Source organism: Hevea brasiliensis, chromosome 6 (genome assembly GCF_030052815.1).
Source record: "Hevea brasiliensis isolate MT/VB/25A 57/8 chromosome 6, ASM3005281v1, whole genome shotgun sequence".
Taxonomy (NCBI): Eukaryota; Viridiplantae; Streptophyta; class Magnoliopsida; order Malpighiales; family Euphorbiaceae; genus Hevea; species Hevea brasiliensis.
The window spans coordinates 24,116,108-24,138,626 of NC_079498.1; the positions used below are offsets into that span (position 1 = coordinate 24,116,108).

Below are 22,519 nucleotides of genomic sequence, written 5' to 3' on the forward strand. Positions count from 1 at the left end.
TTTTTTTTTCTATTTCCTATACAACCAACACAAGGAGATTTTTCCCCATTAGTTCATATTTACGATGTAAATATACTATATGTATGAAATATTCGAGCAGTTGTACTTATCGAAAAATATTTCAAATTCACAGTTCAAAATTTACTTTAAAACCTTCTCTCTGATACCATTAAAACATGTCACACCCTACTCATTGTAAGATGTAACATGCTCCCGTAGTACACCTAATGAATTACTGTATTTTGATATTGAAAAATTAAATTGTCGACTTTGGCTTGCAATTGTAAGTAGACTTTTTTTGCCTATATAAAGGAGATGGAATCTTCATTTGTGGTAGCCCAATTTTGTGAGAGAGAATATTAGAGAGAGCTTTCTTTAAACCTTTTGTGAGATTTTAGACGTAATTGAGTTTGAGCGTTTGAATGATTTATGTGAGAGAAAAATATTTAGTGTTTATAATTATTTTTTTATAATAGAATATTTATTTATAGAGTAAATTTACGCTAAATCACGTCTTTAATTGTGAGTCATTATTTTCTTAACATGGTAAAATTTATTTATACTAAGCATAGCAATAAGGTGAGGAGGGGAGGGGAGAGAAACATTTTTAAAAGGAGAGAAGAAGAAATTATTCAATTTTTAGCTAAGGAAGTGAGAAAGGAGAAGAAAATGATTTATTATAGGAAGGGAAATTTTAATTAAAATAAAAAAATATATTAATGATAAAGGAGTCACATTATATTAATTATAAAAATGGTAAGACAATAGAAAATAAAATAATTCTATCTTCCAAGAGTTATTTTTTTTTTTTAACTTTAATTTAGATGTAATCAATTTTAACTTATAAGAAAGAGGATAAAAGAAAATCGCTGCACTCTTTTTTTTTTATTAATTCTGTTTATATTAAAATTCGAGACTTCATACTTCTATAAACGAATTTAGCTATTTTTTTTTCTCTTTCATCTTTCCATGTTTAAAGGACCTCAATCAGAATCAAATGTTTCTGCTGAGCTCGAAGCCCAGCATATCTTACTCAAAGGCGGATATGGCCAAACCCAATGGGTCATCTTTCCCAAACTTCAAAAGCCCAAATCGTAATGGGTCAGCTCAAAATCTGTTCACCCGCATAATAATACAGACTCTGCCGTAATAAAAGCAGATTCATTGGGGCAAAAAGGGCAACAATGGACATTAAAATTTTCTAGGGTTTAGTAGTTGATGGGATTAACCGCTATATATGTGCAGCCAGGGTTTGAGGCTTCCTCACTTCACTGTAACGCCCGAGTTATCTAAACCCTAACTCAAAATGGTATACTTTTCTTATCTACTTTGTTATTGTATTTTTACTTGTAATTTATTTGTTGGTTTGACTCTGAGTTGTGCTTAAATGCATATGCATGAAAATGGCTCTCTTAATTCAGGGATTATGTGTGTTTTTGAATGTTGTCTGAATGTAGCCATCTGGGGTGTTTTTGTTTTGAGCGTTTTTGATGTGCAATGGATTTTCCTCCTTTTTAATAGTTAATAGTGGAGTTTTGGTCCACTTGAATATGACGGTATGGTTGATTTTTGTAGAAGATCTCATTTCCTAGACATTTGTGGTGGGTTATTAATTTGTTGAAAGAAAACTGTAATCTGAACAGGTGGAGATTGATAGTCTTTTAAGTAGTCCATTTGATGTTATTTTCTAATAAGAGAAGAACTTTTAAGTTTTATATTATTTATGGTAAGCAAGCATAATGCTTGGAAATATTAAGTTGGAGATCCTAAGACCAATTGCCACCTTAGACAACCCTTACTCTAGAGACTCATTAGGCAGACTGATGTCCCATAGCTTGAGAACATTAACAGAACAGTGAACTACTGAAGCTTGTAAGTTGAGGGTATTGTAGTAGTCAATAAGGAGTATAGGTTTTGAAGTTTGACGATATAGAATCCCCATATTTATACTTTGATCTCTCCACTAGTCTCCTATAAAAAAGAGGGGCACCAAGCACCCTCTGTGGGGCTGATTTTCTTTATTTGCCATTTAATTTTACTGAATGTAGGCTATGAATGCTTCACTATCTGGTCAGTGTGGATTTTGATCAATTCCCTCTTGACTCGTTCCCTTGAAGCAATAGTGTTTGTGTTGCTTCTATAAAATCTCTCCTGCAGATCTCTCTTTGTTGAATGGGGAGTCACAAAACTGGAGCAACTAGATTTCAATTTGTGTCTTATTTCTTTGAAATTGAATGGAGCAGTGATGAGTCCTACCGACCTGTAATGATTTGCCAAAATGATCGCAAATCTTTTAGAACATCAACATCTAAGGGGCTGAGTTCCAAAATACATTTTTCTTTATGCATTGAGATTTTTGGGTAAATCGTTAATGCCCCATCTGATTATTTATTTCAAGCTTGCAGTTTTACGCTAAGTTCAATTATTTAATACTTCTATCACTGAAGACTAAAATTTTGTTTCCTTTGCTCTCCAAGGCTTTATTTATATTAAATTTGACATCAGGAAAATACATTTTCTTGTTACCATTTCAATTAGTTTTTATAAATATAATTTTATTTAAATTGGTATGTCTATATGGTATAGGTTCATAAATGGGTAATTGGAGGAATTATTTTCAGATGATATTCTGATAAACTATATACTATTAGAGGTTAAGTAATTTATTGGTGTTGCTTTTTTAAATCTCTCCCTGTGCTCTTTATTTTTGTTGATCTGACAATGTTCAACTCCAAAGCATCTATATTTCCACCTCTTTCTTTTTTTCTTAGTTTATGGAATATCAAACAGAGCAATGATGAGTCCTACAGACCTGTAATGATTTGCGGTAATGATCGCAACTTTAAGAACATCTAAGGGACTGAGTTCTCTAATACATTTTTCTCAAAATTTTTGTTTTTCTTTGTTTTCGCTTTGAAATTTCAATTAAAACTATGTGGGCTTTGTTTATTGTAAGCTTACAGCTTTACACTAAGTTCAATTAGTTAATGCTGCTATTAATGAAGCCTAAAAAGTTGTTTCCCTCGCTATCCAAGTCTGCAATACATGTTGCATTTGGACGTCGGGAAACTATATTTCCTCTTACCATTTCTATAAACATGTATATAAACAAATTATGTTGGTTTTTGACTTTGAACATGTCCATAAATGGGAAATTGGAGTAATTATTTTTCAAATGATATTTTGATAAACAATTTGCTTGTAGAGGTTAAGAATTGTGTTACTTTTTTCGTCTCTTTCCCTCAGCTTTCTCTTTGTTTAACAGTAGTGCACAACAGTGACTATATTTTAACTTCATTCTCTATCTTATTTTAATTAACATTAAATGGTGCAGTGATGAGTCCTACTACAAACCTGTAATGATTTGCGCTAATGATTGCAACTCTTTTAAGAACATCTAAGGGACTGAGTTCCTTGATACAGTGATCTCAAATTTTTTTCTTTATTTTTTGCCTTTTAATTTCTGTGTAAACTGCAAAGGCTTCACTTGAATGTTTAATGTAGCTTTGCACTCAAGTTTAATTAGTTAATGCTGCTATTTGTAAAGCCTAGAAAGTTGACTCCCTCGCTATCCAAGGCCACATTGCATGTTGCATTGTGTTTGGGAACTACATTTTCTTGTTACCTTTTGCACTTTTTCCTAAATAAGTTTAATTAGTAGAATTATTTTATATTTTATTTGATAAACAATTTGCTTGTAGAGGTTCAGAATATTCAGTTAACCATTGTAAACTTCTCTTGTTATATGAGGGTGTTGTGACTTTCAGTGTTGTAATGTTCTTAATGAACTAGGAATAGGCCTTTTCTTCTCTTTGGTGGCTGCTTTAAGCTCCCATAATTAGGATTTTGTTAATGGATTGTTTGTAAGTGTATTCATTCTTGTCCCAAGTGTCAAACTCTTGTCATCTGTGTTTCTGCATTGCAAGTTACTATTTGATAAATATCTTTTGGTTCCAGTGTGTGAGCTTGTGAGTTCACATGTTTATTTGGCAATATCCTGAGCCTTTCTTTATGGAATATCTTGGTTTTGCCATGTAGTATGAAAAGCTGCGTCTATTTGTTGATATATGTTATAATTTGCATTTCCTTTGCTTTCTTTTGCTGCTAAGTGTACCTGTTCTTTTTGTTTTTTTACACAGCCCAAGCAAATTCACGAGATTAAGGATTTCCTTCTCACTGCGAGAAGGAAAGATGCACGCTCTGTGAAGATCAAGAGGAGCAAGGATGTAGTCAAGTTCAAGGTCCGCTGCTCCAAGTACCTCTACACCCTTTGTGTATTTGACTCTGAGAAGGCTGACAAGTTGAAGCAGTCTCTTCCTCCAGGTTAATTTTCAAATCCCATCTCTTTTGTGCCTAGGCATTTTACTACAACCACCCCTGTGCAGTCACAACAAAAATGAAGTGTATGCAATAAAAACAAATGTGTAGGCGCATTCTAATATCTGCATTAAGAAAATATATATATCTAATACAGAAATGTTGGGTTATTTAAAGGCAACTATCGTGTTTTTGGGTTTGATTTCATATTCTAGAATGGTAAAAGAAAAGGATGACTGATGACTTTAACTGGTTCTTCCATCTAATTGAGTCGGTCTGTTTTCTGGTTCCAGGTTTGAGCGTGCAAGATCTGTGAACGATGATAGTTGTCGATTAGTTTTTAGGAGATGAAAAAGAATTTCAGCTTTGTCAAATTCAATTTTTATGATTGAAATACTTGTGGATTTTGGCTTGCTATTGGATTATTTCATGGTGGATGCTTGTTTGTTAATGGAATATAAAACTTGCATTGTTCTGTTATTGAAGCTTCTATATGCTCTCTTTTGTCTAATTCTTGGATGGTTGAACTGAATTTTTCTTTTGCTGCTTTGAAAGAACTGCCAAGACAGATTTGTATTGCTTTGCTTTTCCATTTACAATGACTTTTCTGACTACGGTCATAGATCTCCAGTTTCTGAGATTCCATTCGCAGAGTTCAGATGGCAGGAATGAGAGATTTTCCTGCCCTCAAAATGAATTTTCCTTCTTAAACTTCTAATGATTTCATCATTTTATCAAAGGGAGAAAGATAATGGGAGGTCGTGATCTTGTCAGCATTATCGAATTATCTGGTTTGTCTGTTAGATCCTTAGCTCTCACATCTGTATCAAGATCTAACTGGGTAAGTGATTTACTTTAGGAAGTGAATGAATTAAAAGTTTTAAATAATAATCAATTAAACAAGTTAAAACTTAGGACTTTCCCTCGAACAAAATTTATTTTGCTTCATTTGAAATAAATTATTTATAAAAAATATTAATTAAAATTTTATATAATTATGTTTAATTTTTATTTTTAAATTCATTGCGAACACAAAAGTTCATTAAAAATAAATTAATTAAATTTGTAAAATTTTAAATACTAAAAAGGAGTCAAATTGTTATTATATATGTTGAAACTGAAATTCAGAATCAAACAGTTTCAGATTAGATAAACAGTTTTCACTTATTTGATTCTATAGAAATGAATTAAGGACTGTTTCGCATTAAGAGAATATTAAAAAATAATTAAATTTTATTTTGATAAATTTAATGATAAAAATATTAAATTAATAAAATAATTTTTTTAAATTATCTTTTAAATAATATCTAAAATTATACTTTTATTTTAAAAAATAATTTAAGCCTTTAGAATACAGTACCAAACAGGTTGTTAATTGATTATTTTTCAGCATAAATCTCAAGTTTAGCTTTTGGAACGAGAAATTATATAATATTACTAATGATATCAGCATTGGATATGAAATTATTAACAAATAATAGATGGATATATAATTAATTAAAAATAATTAAAAATTAATTTTGATTAATTTTAATTATAAAAATATTAAAATAATAAAATTATTTTTTTAAAATTATTTTTTTAATCATAATTATAATAATATTTTTATTTAAAAAATAATTTAAAATTTTAAAATTTAATATCAAACAGCACTTATATAATTTTTTTATTTTTGGACACATTTTTTCTTTTTCTAGAAATTCTAATTATGGATTTGTCACCGTTTTTTATGGACCTATTTGCAGATGCATTAAGATATTTTAATATTAAAAAAATTACCAAACCAGATGAAAGTGAAAGACACTAATAATTTGTCCTACTTTTGCTAATGGGATAATCATGAAATGCCCATTTGTCAAAAAGATATTTACAATATCTATTAAGATCATCCTATTTAAATTTATGATTAAAATTTATATTTAATTACTTAAATTCGTGTTATTATTATTATTTAAAAATATTTAAACACTTTTAATTTTATATATTTAATTAATATTCTACATAGAAAAAATTTTATTCATAATTTATATTTTAAAATTTTAATAATTTTATAAAATATTTAAATTTTATTTATTTAAAAAATAATATATAAAAATTTAAAAAATTTATTATAAAATAATTTTATAATTAGTTATTTATTTATATAAACTAGTTCTAGTCATATATATCATTTTTCAAACAAAACCCATTTCCATACCTGTTTTTATTTTCTTAGAAAAAAACAAGAATGTAATAAAAAGATTGCATTTCATTTAAAAAAATAAAAAAATTATAAATTAATTCTTGAAATATATCAAAAATTACATATTGATCTTTATTTCCGTCTATCATCAGAATAGTTCTTTTTTTTTTTTTTTAAATAATAAACAAACTTTCATTAAAAATAAGAGAAATTGAACATCATGAGAAACGAATGGAACAATACAGCTAGGCACTTCTTCAATCCACACTTGTTTCCACTCTGCAGTAGCATGAATCTTGGTCAAAGCATGAGCCACACAGTTGGCAGAACGATTTACTAAGATCCACAAATAGTTGTCCAGTTGTTGAGAAAAATCAAGATCACCTAGAAGAATATTGCCCAAAGCATTCGAAGGATAATTTTGATGGTTCAACATCTCTGTGATTTTCAAACAATCAGACTCTACCAATAATTTGTTGAAACCAAGCTCCACAAATAAATGTAATCCATAGGAGATAGCCAAAGCTTCTGAAATGTCTGGTGACCAATTCCCTCGAATAATTTTAGAAGCAGATGCCATAATCAAACCATCTTCATTCTGGAAAACCACCCCCAAACTCACCATACTTGAACCAACCACTCCTGTTTCACTATTCATCTTCACAAATGCTTACGGTGGCGAAAGCCAATGAGCATTAAACGTTGGAGCTGGTTGTACAAGTCCTTCAGGTCCAATCTCTCGATCTGATTATACTACCTGTGGTAAACCAGCAAGGCAAGCAATTTCTTGAGAAGAAAATGGATGACCCTCATTCCGCCCATTCCAAAGATAATAACATAAACCGGGAATACGTGCCAGCTCCTCCATGGAGCCTTTCTCCAATTGGCCCGTCCACCATAATTTAGAGGAAATTGTAACGGTAACTAGAGTTTGTCACTTAGAGTCCTATTGTATCTTCTCCTGATTTGTTGTACCTGCCCATATATTTGGTAACAACCTAGATCAGATAGAGATATCTCAGTTGTATATATTACCAACAATAATAATGGAAAACTTAGTTCCATCAAAATCTTATATGGTATCAGAGCCCTTAATTGCCTTCAATGGCATCAAACACCTCCTCTTCTCTTATCCCAAATGTTTCTCAGCTTTTATCTGTGAAACTAACGTCCTCTAACTATCTCCTCTGAAAGGGAGAAATTCTTCCTTTGTTGAACGGATTTAATTTGGCATCTCACATTTCTTCTTCTTCTTTAGCACCAGCTAAAACGCCGGCTGATGGACAACTGAACCCCGACTACCAACGCTGGTATTGTCAAGACTAGCTTGTTTTGACCTGGTTATTTGCCTCAATTTCAGAACAGCTATTACCTCAAGTTGTTGGTTCAGCTATGGCAAAGGATGCATGGACGAAATCCGAGACCATTTTTTCATCTGGAACACGCATGCAAGAGAAAACAAATGAAGCATCTGAAAAAGGGAACAGACTCCATTGATTCGTATATGAGGAGAGCGAAAACTCTTTTTGATCAATTAGCTGTGTTGATAGCACCAGTAACTGAAGACTCCCTGGTCAGTGACATCCTTGATGGACTAAGTAGTGAATATCGTCCATTTGCAAGGGCAATTGAAGCAAGAAATGCGTCCATCAGTTTTGATGAGTTATACATGTTGTTACTGAGTGAGGAAACTCAGTTGAAAAGTGATACAGAATCAGTTGTGGCCAACATCCTTCCAATAGCTTAAATAGCAACATCTTTTCCTGCCCAAGCAACTTCACAAGCACGTGGCAAAGCCATGAATAACCGTAACAGTGCATTTGGTAGGCCTCTCATATGTCATAACTGCAAGAACAAGGGCACATAGCTCGACAATGCCCTTCCCCAAAGAATCAATTCTCCAATTCTCAACAGCCGAGTATGGGATAGCAACTTCAACCATCACGTGGACCCCAGTCATATTATGCAGCCTCTTCTACTCAACAGCCTCAAATGTGGACAGTGGACTCAGGAGCTAATTATCACATTACCTTTGCAAATGGAAATATTTCTCACCCTTAACCTTTTCCTGGCAGTGAGACGCTAATAATTGGCAATGGTAAAATATTTCAATCAATAATTCTGGTCATTCACTTATATCTGCTAATAATGTTTTTTTTTATTTTTATTTTGATAACATTTTTTTGGCTCCTAACATTCATAAAAATATGTTATCTGTTCATGCTTTGACATCTAACAATAATGTCTTTGTCGAATTATTTGCTGTTTTCTTTGTTATTAAGGATATCCGCGTGAATCAGCTTCTCTACCATAGTTAGAGTAAAGACGGACTATACTCTTTACCACTCTAATTGGTTCCTCCAGTATCACCGCAAGTCAATTCTGTCGAATTTAAAACCTAGCATTAGTGTCTAGGTCATGTCAATGACCGCACAGCTTCTCATGTTTTATCTTCCAATAAATTGTCCTTTATCAATAAAAATGATCATATTCCATGTCATGCTTATAATCTCAGCAAAATGCATAAACTGTCTTTTGCTAAGTCAAACACAGTTGTTACATAACCATTAGAATTAATTTCTTCAGATGTTTGGAGCCCCTCTCTGGTTCCATCCATTGATGGCTATCTGTATTATGTCGTGTTCTATGATCACTTCAGTCATTACTCTAAGGTTTATTTTTTGAAACATAAATCTAATATTCTGTCTATGTTTCATCAATTTCGCAAATTAGTGAAAAAATATATTTTTTTGCCAATTAAAAAATTTCAAGCAAATTAGGGTAGGGAATACCAAGCCTTAACTAAATACCTACAAGAAAGTGGGATTTCTCAACGGGTCTAATGTCCATACACACCAGAGCAAAATGGATGTGCAGAAAGAAAACATAGATAGATTATAGAAGTTGGGCGGCTCTTTTACATCATGCTAGTGTTCCGCTTAAATATTGGACCTATGCATTTGAAACCGTAATGTACACTATGAATCGTGTCCCCTCTGTCCACACTAAACCTTGCACACCATATGAAATTTTATTCAAAATTAAGCCCAATTACAATGATCTTAGAGTTTTTGGGGCTCTATGTTACCCATGATTAAGGCCTTATTCTAAGAACAAGTTGGATGTGAGTTCTACTATATGTGTATTTTTAGGATACTCTAAATTACACAAGGGATACATATGTCTTGACATATCTACTCATAAGACCTTCATCTCCCGACATGTTATTTTTTATGAGCAGGAATTTCCATTTGCGAAACAATAGTCCCAAGCTCTAAAGTCCACTGTTTCTCACTGTCGTCCACTATATTGTCGTTTCCACCTCTTATTGCACAACTGCATGGTGATGGAATTTTGGGTCCCCACCCAAAAGCTATTGTGTCGCGCAACATCAACACGTCACTGCCACAAAATGAGCTGCAATGTGGGCCCACAATTAACACTTCACAGCCATGTCCCAATTCTCCAAGCAATGAACCATGCAGCCCTTCATCCTTGCCATCTAGTCCACCAAGCCCGCTTGCTACTTCCTCTCCAATAATTGACTTGGATCCACCGAATGAGCAGCCTAAGGCACATGCACGCATCCACAAAATGGTCACTAACGCCCAAACTGGATCATTAAAGCCCAAGACATATCATGTCCAAACATATCCATTTGAAGTTCCCACTTGCTACATAAAAGCACTTGCTCACAGAGAATGGTGTAAGGCTATGGAAATAGAAATTAATGCCTTATTCAAGACTAATACATGGGATTTAGTCCCGAGGGAAGCGGCACAAAACGTCATTGGATGCAAATGGATATTTAGAATTAAACAAAAGGCATATGGATCCCTAGATAAATTTAAAGCAAGACTTGTCATCAAGGGGTACACGCAACGACCAGGTGTTAATTTCTAGGAAACTTTTTTGCTAGTTGTCAAGCTAGCAACTATCAGATTGATACTTTCTCTTGAAGTCTCACATTCTTGGTCAATTCATCAATTAGATGTATCAAACGCTTTCTTACATGGCGACATTGACACACCAATTTTTATGGAGCAGCCACCTGGATTTATTGACAAAGGAAAATCTAATTATGTCTGCCAATTAAAGCGTTCATTGTATGGTTTACACCATGCACCCAGGCAATGGTACAAGAAATTAATTTCTATTTTAACATACCAAGGCTTTACAGTCTTAGCTGTTGACTCATCTCTGTTACATTACAGTCACAATGGTATTCACATGTTCTGTCTAGTATATGTGGATGATTTAATTATTACTAGGAGTAATGATCTTATTCTTCAATAATTGATTGTTTCGCTGGGTAAAGAAATTATGCTTTGTGATCTTGAGCCTCCTGATTTCTTTTTGGGAATTAAGGTTCATCAAACTGCTCATGGGCTCCATCTATCTCGGGCTAAATATATTGATGAACTATTAAACAAGGCCTAAATGTCTTCTTGCAATTCTATTTCAATGCCTGCTGTAGCACTGGAAAAATTAACAAGCAACAGTGGCAAACCAGCACCTGATCCAGGTTTATATAGGACAATGGTTGGTGGCTTACAATACTTGATGTTAACCAGACTAGACATTTCTTTTTTGGTCCACCAGGTGTCACAATTCCTCCACTCACCGACTACTGCTCATTGGGTGGCTCTCAAATGCATCCTTAGATATCTGAAAGCCACACAACACCATGGTTTCCTTCTTCGTCGTTCTCCAATGCAACAGTTACATATCTATACTGATTCTGATTGGGCATGTGACAAGGATGATAGGAAATCCATAATGGGCTTTGTAGTGTTTCTCTACTTAACCTTATATCCTGAGCATCTCGCAAACAAAGGACAGTAACCAACAGCTCCACCAAAGCTGAATACGGAACCATAGGTGCCACAGACACTAAAGTCACCTGGTTAATGAGTTTGCTGCGAGAAATTTCCATGGAACATCATCAAACCCCTATTTTGTGGTGTGATAATGTAGGGGCAACTTACCTCATTGCAAATCCTATTTCCCATAATCGGATGAAACATATTGAGGTTGAGTTTCATTTCGTTCGGGACATGGTTGCCAAAGAGGCTTCTGGATGTCAGGTACATCTCTAGTAAAGACCAACTGGCTGACATTTTCACCAAAGGACTCTTTAAAGCTCGGCATCAATAGTTCACAACCTTTCTTACAATTCAAACCAGACCTAGTTCGAATTGCGGGGGCATGTAACGGTAATTAGAATTTGTAATTTAAACTTAGAGTCCTATTATATCTTCTCCTAATTTGTTACACCTGCCCATATATTTTGTAACAACCTAGAAGAGATAGATATCATCTCAGTTGTATATATTACCAACAGTGATAATGGAAAACTTAGTTCAATCAAAATCTTATAGAAAATACCATCCACATCCCAAACTCGTCCCAAATTACAAAGATTCCATACCTGTTGAACCTACCTACAATCCCGACATAAATGTATCACCATTTCAACTGAAATTTGTGATTTTTGGAGGCACAGAGGTTTGCCAAATAGCTTTCCATTTCATGGCATCAGCATATGGAGGAGATGTAGACGTGTCTGCATGCTTATTTTTTATAGAGAGAGCTAACCTGTACTCACCACGCACCTAATGCAAGCCTTTGGTATCATAGTGCCACAAAAGCTTATATGGCCTACTAAATCTGCTCAGTGGACTTAAATTGAGATGCTCGACACCTGTTGTATTCAACACCACTGAAGCTAATTCCCAATTCCAATTCTGAGTAATCTGGTCAATCGATAAAGATATGGTAGCATCAATAGGAAGCACATGTGGAATATAAATTACTCTGAAGGAGGTTGGCTATAGGATCCAAGGATTAGTTCAAATACGAATAGAGAACCTATCCCCAACTTGCCATCTTAGTCCTTTACTTAAAAGGTCCCTCCCAAAAAGAAGGCTTGGCCATGTAAAACTAGGGAAAGAACCAATTCAAGCCTCAAGAAAATTAGTTTGAGGAAAGTACCTAGCTTTAAGTAACCAGGCAATCAACAAATTAGGAAACTGGAGAAGCCTCCACCTTTGCTTAGCCAATAATACTCTATTAAAACATTCAAAATCTTGAAACCTTGGGCCACCTCCATTTTTCGATCAACACAACTGCTGCCAAGAACAAAAATGCATCCTTTTTTTCATTAACCCACTGGCCTCACCAAAATTGGCAAATCATCCCCCGTAATTCATCACAGAAAGAACTGGTAAATGGAAGCACTGTATCACATACGAGGGAATGGGTTAGGCTACTTTTTTAATTAAGAGATCTTTAGCTATACAAGATAAGAATTTTTCCTTCCAACCCTACAATCTAGACTAGAGTCTTTCTTTAATTTTCCCAAATACTGCCTTTTTGGATTAACCAACAACAATAGGCAGATCCAAGTATACATTATGATTATCCATCACTTGAACTCCCATGGTTAAAGACAAAGAATGACATAATTCAGGGTCCACATGAGCACTAAACACCACCTCAGATTTACTCAAATTCACCTTTTGATCAGAAAACATTTCATATCACTGTAGCACTAACGCTATAATAACTTCATCATGAGTAGCTCTGAGAAAAAGAAGAAAGTCATCCGTGAATAAAAGATGAGAGATATTTGGAGCACCCATATAAATTCAAACACCATGAAGATAACCACACTGAACTGCATCATTCAATAGATTGGTGAGACCTTCAATACATAAAAGAAACAAATATGGTGATAAAGGATCACCCTGTCGAATACCCCTAATGGAGAAAAAGGGCTAACTAGTCTCCCATTTATCAATATTGAGTAAGAAACTGTTGTAACACAAGTCATTACCAAAGAGACCCAGGTCTGCGAAAAACTCAGTTTAAGCATTACTGCCTCCAGAAAAGATCATTCCACCCAATCATAGGCCTTAGCCATATCAAGCTTCAAAGACATCAATGGCCTACACCTACGACCTCTAGTTTTCATATGGTGAAAGACATCAAAAGCTACCAGCACAGTATCAATAATTAATCGACTAGGCATAAAAGCACTCTAAGATTCATCCATAATATCCATTAAAATTCTTTTAAGCTGATTAGCAAGCACTTTCATCATAATTTTAAACACTAAATTGCATCAACTAATAGGCCTGTAATTGCCAACATACCTGGGTTTCTTCACCTTAGGAATTAAGAAAATATGGGTATGTTAAGGCCATCTGGAATCTATCCACCATTCAAAACAAGCAGGACTAAACGAATCACGTCACCACCCACTATTAACCAATATTTCTAATAAAATAATGGAGGTAATCTATCAGGCCCTAGGACTTTGGTTAGATGCATCTATTTCACTGCACAAAGGATCTCATCAGAAGTTTATGGTTGTAAGAGGATAATTATTTATTTCTATAATCACTTTACATGGCACAAAAACAAGGTTCTCCCCCCCTCCCCTCGGCACCTTCAGACTCTAAAGAAAATAATGTCTTATAAAAGTCAAGAACGTGTTATTCCAGCTCTGAGCCTCAATATAAATACCATTTCCATCCACCAAATTGGAGACATAATTGGTTTTCCTAAGGGTAGAGGCCATTGAGTGGAAGTACTTAGTGTTTCGATCACCCTCTCACAACAACAATTGATGAGATATTTACCTCCATATCATCTCCTCCCTCAAAGAGATCTTAGCTAACCGAGTCTTTAACTACCTTTGAGTCCCTATGACATCATCACTCAAAGAAGTACCCAATCTCTCTAAATCAATAAGAATGTCTCACTTTTGCATCTAAAGATTTCCAAAAGAAGTCGTACTCCAATTCAAAAGATTATAAGAGCAAGCACCCACTTTCCTAGACCATTTGGAAGCAATATTCTCATCACCCGACTCTACCCAGCTAGATCGAATTACATCTCCACAAGCCTCCTCACAAGTCCACATAGATTCAAATTTGAACCATTTAAACTAATTCACACTCGGAACCACATCTCCTTCTAAATTTAGCAAAATTGGTAAATGTCAGACCCCTAGTGTCAACAATGTACTAGTGTTGATCGGGGAAAAAACTCATGCCAAGATAGAGAAACTACTGCTCTGTCCAAACGTTCTTCAATAAAACCATCCCTCCCTCTACCATTATCCCATGTGAATGGATACCCTTCAAAACCCAAGTCAACTAACCTTGTTTCTAGCAACAGTTCTCTAAAAGCATTCATTATTTTTCAGGCCGTGCAACACCTTCCACCTTCTCTGAAGAGGTTAAAATCTCTTTAAAATCACCCATGATCAAATAAAAGAGACTAGAAAAAACTTGCAAATCTCGTAATAATTGCCAAGAGAAATATTTATTACTTTATTTTGGCCAACAATAGAAACCCATAAATCACCAAGAATCACAATCACTGTCCATACTTGTAACAACCATCATTTCCTGACGTCGAAATTTTCATCATTGATGCAATATTTTGACGAATTTGAAGATTTCACAAGCAAGAGAATGGTGGTAAGAAGTGCATGTGTTTGTACATGTGATGTTTTCAAAATATATTTAAAAATGAAAATGTTTTAATGATTTTTCTCAAAGAAAAGTTTTAAGAACTTTTAGACAGAAGAAACTTTGACAGCCGAAAGATGGACTTTCGGTAGCCGAAGTTCTTTTTACTGTTCAAATTTGATTTTGGGTAGAATAGACTCTGACAGCCGAAACTATGACTTTCAATAGCTGAAAGATAAGTGATGATATAAAAGGCCCACAGTTTGTTTTCTGAGCCAAAAGTGACTTATTTTCTCACTCCTCTTTCCCTCTCAACTTGGTACACATGTAAAAGGTCATCCAAGGAGATTTTCTTGGCTATTGCATGTGGTGAAACTTGATTTCTTCTTCTGGGAAGCTTGTGAACGTGGATTAAAGTTAGAGCCGCCAATTCACTTTCTTCTCCATTTCAAAGGAAAGAGGTAATTCCTCTTTCTTTTGGTCCTTTAGAGGAATTCAAGTACACTTAAGTATATGAGTTTGTTGGATTTTGAATTGCATGTGATTGTTACATGATTTTAAGTTTTAATCTTTGGAAAAAGGTTGCATGTTGAGTTATTTTGAAAGAAAGTATGCTTCTTTAATGTGACTTGGCTATTTGATTGTTAAATGAAGTATTGTTTTTGTTTATGTCTAGTCCAAGTGTTTATAAACTTAGAATGATTAGTTTCCTTAGTTAAAACTAAGGATTTCTAGTTTTAATGTTGATGGAAGTTTGTTGGAACCTTGAATCCTAGCTTTTAATTGTTGCATGTGAGCTAGAAGCATGGATTCAAGTTGTTTTAGGCCTTGGGAATGTGTATATGTGTTTGGATTGTGATTTAGAGCTTTGGCATATGTTTTAGAGGTTTTGGAAAGAAGAATTTTGCCATTTTCAACTTGGGAATTCTGGAAATTCACAGGTTTGGTTGCCCAATACCTTTGTTTAGCAGTTGAATCATATAGTTTCTCGAGAAAATCTAGAGAAATTCTAGGTTCTGCAGTCGAAATTCAAGCCTTCGACAGCCGCAGTGGCTATTGCCCAAAATGGGCACTAAATGATCAAAGGTTCGGCACTCGAAGTCTAAGACTCCAATGGCAGATCAGCAGCAGAACTTGGTTCTGCCAGCTTTTTTTCTTCTTCAATTCTAAGGTTCCAAAACATGATTTTATAATTCCTAAGGGCCTAGAATAAGATGTTTGAAGTGAGTATAGAGTTCTAGAGCTTCGGATTACTCATTAGGTTTTAATGGTTATAGGTTCAAACTTGAGAGATTCAGGAAGCTAAGGATCCGAGGTAGCTACTGTTTATGATAGGTAGTTGATAGACTACAAGAGGTGAGTAATTCGAACCTTAATAAATGTAAAATTTTAAATTTAATTTATGAACATCCTTATACATCATGCCATATTTATTTAGGATATATGTATCTTGAATACGAAGATGTTGCATAACTACATAATTGTTGTTGGTGTATAGATGGATGATGGATAACCCACTGACTTCCCCCATGTTTATGACCATATTATGTTATATATGTTATGGATCCATGAAATCCAAGAGGAGATCTTATGATGCCTCTTGGTGAATAACACATGTAATGTTATAAACAAAAGTCCTTAGGAGCCTCAGTATGAGTTGGGTACATTGGATATATGTTAAGCGGAAGTCCTGAAGAGCCTCTGTATGAGCCAATCACATTGGATTTAGGGAGTCACTAGTGACAAGTCCATCTTATGTGAAATGTTTATAATGTAAAACCTATATGGATGATGCATTGCATATGTATGAAATGAATGTGATAATTAATGTGGTTAGTTTACTCACTGAGCTTGTGTAAGCTCACCCCTTTCCCCTAACCCCAGGTGCAAGAGTACAGGAATAGAAGAGTTATATGGAGCTTAAGCAACAAGGATAGCTCTAGAGTGTTTAAATGCATATTATATGATTAATAGACATGTAATATGTAAGGAAATAGCTACTATGCTGGTGTTCAAGTTTAATAGATGTTGTTATTAAGCATAAGTAATGTATTTGTGTATGTTTCAAATCTAAGCAAACTCCTCATGTGAGAATGTATGTATGAACCAATTACACTTTAGTGTTTTATGTATGAAAAGGTTCAAATTCTGAACTGATTTTTATTATGATGATGAATGAAAAATCTAAAGTGTAATTTTTGGAGTATGGTTGGATTGTGAGATACAGGACCATGTTCATGATTAACAGGTTTTTAGGGTTGCTATGAGTTCCGACAACCTTAAGTTGACCTGATCCCTAGCGCTAGTAACGGCCTCTGGTTGAGTCATTATAATACTAACACAAAGATCAATATGATGCAGAAAATATGAAAACAAATAAAGGGATAGAGAATCATCCCAAAGACAAGCCAAACCACCTCCACCATTTACCCCTCTAACCACAAACATATTTTTAAAACCCAAAGAGTGCTTGATAAAAGACATCCTTCCCTCACTTACTTTAGTCTCCATGAGGAAAAAGATATTGGGAGCTTGAGGTGAACACAATCGCCTTAAATTACCAACTGCCAAAGGGGTCCCAAGCCCCCCTATAGTTGTAGCACTTCTAAAGCATTTGGTTCCATAATGGTCCACATCCAGTTCAAAACTTCCATCACCATTCTCACGTTTACCCAGAGCCAACATCTCCTCCCCACTCGATTCATGCCCTAAAACCCTCTACTTCCTATGCCATTTTGGTTTCTTTTTATATTTTGGGCTAGGCACATCCAAATCATTACCCTCTATAACCCTAGATATATTACCATCAACATGTTCACCAACATGATGATCAATATTAAAATCCATAGACTCAGAGACAAGCACATGATAATGAATTGATTGCTCTAATACAGTAACCATAGAACCAGGAGTAGGCACATCATTAGGAGAAGAATTCACATTTAATTTTGCTAATACTTGAGCCAACGAATCTCTAGGAGACTTAGGAGCCGAATATGCTGTGTTAGGCTCATGATGATCGAAGCCTTGATCTAAAGAACACCTGTTACGTGATTCATAAGGCTCAGCTACCAGCCTCGCTTCCTTATCCCTCTCCACTTGGTTATGTAGCTGAAATAATTTATCAGGAACCACCCTCAACCAATCACCATATTGAAGTCTATCCTCCCCACCACGAAGGCTACAGTCTTAATGTACATGCCCTATACAACCACATAAATAGCAAAACCTTAGTAACCTTTCATAACGTAGTTGAATCCACCTCACATCACCTGAAGCCAGCCTCAATAACACACCTATACGTGAAGGTTTAGCAAGCGGGATGACCACTTTGAAACGAAGGGCACAAGACCAACCAGCCACACCATCATCATCGAATGCCACAAAGCCTCCAATCATCCCTACAACCAAAGAAGCTGTGAATTGTGAGAAACAATTCAACGACACACCATATGCCAATACCCAGAAATTACACTAAGTAAAGGTAATCGAATTAGCTGTATCTGACTCCACCATCTCCTGAAGAACAACAAGTTGATCATCAAAACACTATGGGCCTCCCTCCATAACATGTCGTTTGTCCTCTTCCAGAAAAAACTGGAAAACAAAAATATTGTCAACCAATTGCTAAAAACCAAATCCCTTCTGTAATCGCCAATTACGTAGCATGGTTGTACGTAAAGCCAACACATTAAAATCCTTTTTCGTTAAAACCATCCCAACCAAGCAAACAGAAATCCACAATTGCTGAGTTAAAACTTCGTCCTCTCCTAGGGCCACTTCACCAACAACAACTTCTTCATAATAGTAGAAAAATCATAGAACAAACACAGCCTTCCAAGAATGTAGGAAGGGGAAATAGCTGACAAACTAGAGAGAGAGAGACCTGAAGGAGAGAGAAATCCTAACCAGCAAGGAGAGAATTTATATTTTGAATAGTTCCTTTCTCTAAATTATCATTAATTAAAAACTCCTTTAAATTTATTTCATTAATGAATAGTTGTTAACTTCAATTTTATATTTAAGTATTTATTTATTCTTAAATATAAAATCTTATAATAATTATAATTAAATAAGCAAATAATTACATAATTAAAATATTTAATTATTTAATGTATAAAAAGATAACTAATTAAAAAATAATGATACCTAATTCAAAATAATTAATAAACAAACAATGTACTTTTCTAATTTTTTATATTACGGTCCATAATTTTGTAAAAGATATTAATTTTCTTTGTAAGAACATTTTTAAGAAATAATTAATTATAAAAAATTGTTTTATGTGATTTAATGTTATATATATATATATATATATATATATATATATATATATATATATATATATATATATATATATATATATATATATATATATTAAAGATACAATTTATATGTAATTTATAAAATTTTCCAGAAAAAAATTGTATTTTAATTCGATTTTCTTTTTATACATATAAACTACAATTAAATTCTTCAATTTATACTTATTAAATTATCAACAAATAATTATTATACTAATTATTTTTTTACTTAATAAAAATATATACATTAGATTTAAAAAAATAAATGAAAATATATACATTTTATATTAAAGATATATAATTATTTAAAAATTATTTAAATATAAAATTTAGATGAATATTAAGTTTATTAAAAATAAAATTTAGAAATGAAATATCTTAAATTACAATAATTTTTCAAAAAATCATTTTACTAGAAAATTAAATATTACAAATTAATCTTCATAAAAAATATAAAATTAATTTATAATTTCTGAGATACATCCATATTAACTTGTAAGTCATCAAAAATTAAATATCTTGGATATCATCTTGGTTAATTTGCTACTTGTTTCTCTATTTTGAGACTGGAGATTTGAGTAGGCTGCTCACAGTTGTCTTGTGGTACTGGTCGGCTACAGACTTATTTCTCTGCTTTTTCCCTCGCCGATCTCCGCTACTGCTCTCTCTCTCTCTCTCTCTCTGATTTCATTTTGCTATAGAAAATCAAGAAAACATTTCCAAAGTCAGTAGCTGAGCAGCACATTTTGAGATTTTCTGTTCTCATTTTCCGTTTTTTATTGGCTTCTCAGGAATCGAAATTGTTGGTAACGATGAGGTTTGCTTTGATCACGTTTCGTGACTTGAGTTTGGATTTTGAATTTTATCATTGAAGGAAATTTTGTAGTGGGATTAGTTCTTAGTAGTTAATTCAATCTATGTTTGGTTGGTGAGAAAATGTGAAAACGGTATAGGAAAATAGTTGTTGATCTTGAGCTCGAAACTTCGATTTGGCTTTGTTATTTGATGTGAATCTTCAACTAATTGGTAACTTGAAAACCCACAAGAATTAAAGGAACAATATGAAAAGCACCAAATCAAGATGTATGAATTTGATTCTTTGAACTAGCACAATCAGATTGTTGTGTAATTTAAAGAAAATATCAGAAATGAGATTTTTGACCTAATTCATATGGAGAATGAATAAATCAAGAATATTATGCACATTAAACCTTACAAGATAGAAATCTCAGCAAGTTAATGAGATTCACAAGAACAAAGTCAACAGCCAATTTACTCACTAAAGGAGTAGAAACAATATTTTATTAATATTCAAAGTGTGTCATCCATTCTCTCATTACACTTGTATTTATAGTTTCTTGGCTCCAAAACTAAAGACAAAAATATCCCTACTTTAATAATAGCTGCAAGGAGCTTTAAGTCCAAACAAAAATTAATCTATCAAAAGACTAAAAACTCCTAACAAAAAGTAATTTAATACAATAACAAATAAGGGCATTTAAGTCCAAAAGAGAGGCGGTTATAACAGCAAGGAATATTCTTTTAAAAAAAAAGTGCCAGCAGATGCATGTACATGGGTTAGATCTGGTGCATGCATCTCCACAGGTTATTCCATGTAACCTAATGCTCCACATGACACCTAGTCACTTCAAAGCTTAATTTTCACCAAATTTAATCCTTTATAATTTTCTTCATGCCATTCCAGCTTATAATCCTTGCTCCTTAAGATTTCACAAATTAAATTCTGAAGTGATTTAGCTCTAGCTCTAGTAATTAGACCTTGGATGAATTTCTTTGGCATGGATGTAGCTTGATTCTCATCATTCCCCTCCGCTTCAAAAGGATTCGTCCTCGAATCTGTTCCTGCATCAATACAAGGAGATAAATCAACAACATTAAAGGTGGCACTGACATTATACTCACCGGGCAGGTTTATTTTGTAGGCATTATCATTAATTTTGGTCAGCACTTGGAAAGGTCAATCACATCTTGATTGTAATTTTGATTTCCTTTGAGAGGGAAACCTTTCTTTGCGCAAGTGAACTCATACCCAATCTCCTGGTTGAAATATAACTTTCTTCCTTCCTTTGTTGGCTTAACTAGCATATTTTTCATTTTTCTTTTCAATTTGAAGCTTGGCTTGTTCATGGATTTTCTTCACCAATTTTGCTTTTCTTTTTCCATCTAAACTAGCAAGCCTGCTCATGTGCAAAGGTAAAAGATCCAAAGGAGTTGAAGGATTGAAACCATACACAATTTCAAATGGAGAATAGCCAGTAGAAGAATGCACATTTCTATTGTATGCAAATTCAACAAGTGAAATGCAATCTTCCCATGACTTCAAATTTTGCTTAATCACAGCACGCAAAAGAGTAGTTAGTATCCTATTTACTACTCCAGTTTGACCATTGGTTTGTGGGTGACAAGTGGTGGAAAATAACAACTTGGTGCCTAATTTTCCCTACAAAACATTTCAAAAGTGACTAAGGAATTTAACATCCCTATCACTAACTAAACTCTTAGGTATGCCATGCAACCTAACAATATCTCTAAAGAATAAATTTGCAACATTTGTAGCATCATCAGTTTTATGGCATGGAATAAAATGTGCCATTTTTGAAAACCTATCAACAACAACAAAAATTGAATCATGGCCTTGTTTAGACCTAGGTAATCCTAACACAAAATCCATAGATAAATGAACCCAAGGATCACTAGGAATAGGTAAAGGTGTATACAAACCTTGTGGCAAAACTCTAGATTTAGCCTTAGCACACACAATGCACCTAACACATACTCTTTCAACATCTCTTTTCATATTCGGCAAATAAAAATGTTCCTTTAATACATCTAAAGTTTTGGCAACACCAAAATGACCCATTAATCCACCAGCATGAGACTCATTCACAAGTAATTCACGCATGGAACTCTTAGGCACACACAATCTATTTTCTCTAAACAAATATCCATCATGCCTATAAAACTTCTCAAAAGTATTCTTTTCACAAGCTGCATACACTCTAGCAAAGTCATCATCTTCAGCATATAATTCTTTCACATATTCGAATCCCAATAACTTTGCATCAAGAAGGGCAAGAAGGTTATACCTTCGAGATAAGGCATCAACCACCACATTTTCTTTCCCATGTTTGTATCGAATCACATATGGGAAGGTCTCAAGGAACTCAACCCATTTTGCATGACACCTACTCAACTTATTTTGCCCCTTAATA

The 22,519-nt window shown here is 33.9% G+C and overlaps 1 protein-coding gene and 4 non-coding genes across 5 annotated transcripts; all 5 read left to right on the forward strand.

Annotated features, from left to right (window-relative positions):
* The first annotated feature begins 1,153 nt into the window (after positions 1 to 1,153).
* On the forward strand, positions 1,154 to 4,797 carry LOC110640194 (60S ribosomal protein L38). Its single transcript, XM_021791411.2, has 3 exons — positions 1,154 to 1,309; positions 4,140 to 4,323; positions 4,611 to 4,797. The coding sequence occupies exons 1-3, from the start codon at positions 1,307 to 1,309 to the stop codon at positions 4,631 to 4,633; spliced, it is 210 nt and encodes a 69-aa protein (XP_021647103.1). The 5' UTR covers positions 1,154 to 1,306; the 3' UTR covers positions 4,634 to 4,797.
* Positions 2,236 to 2,326, forward strand: LOC131181037 (small nucleolar RNA SNORD25). Its single transcript, XR_009149664.1, has one exon. It is a non-coding gene; the product is annotated as a small nucleolar RNA SNORD25 (small nucleolar RNA).
* On the forward strand, positions 2,788 to 2,870 carry LOC131181035 (small nucleolar RNA SNORD25). The gene has a single exon (XR_009149662.1). It is a non-coding gene; the product is annotated as a small nucleolar RNA SNORD25 (small nucleolar RNA).
* Positions 2,937 to 3,077, forward strand: LOC131181285 (small nucleolar RNA snoR136). Its single transcript, XR_009149911.1, has one exon. It is a non-coding gene; the product is annotated as a small nucleolar RNA snoR136 (small nucleolar RNA).
* LOC131181036 (small nucleolar RNA SNORD25) lies at positions 3,327 to 3,415 on the forward strand. Its single transcript, XR_009149663.1, has one exon. It is a non-coding gene; the product is annotated as a small nucleolar RNA SNORD25 (small nucleolar RNA).
* Positions 4,798 to 22,519: the final 17,722 nt, after the last annotated feature.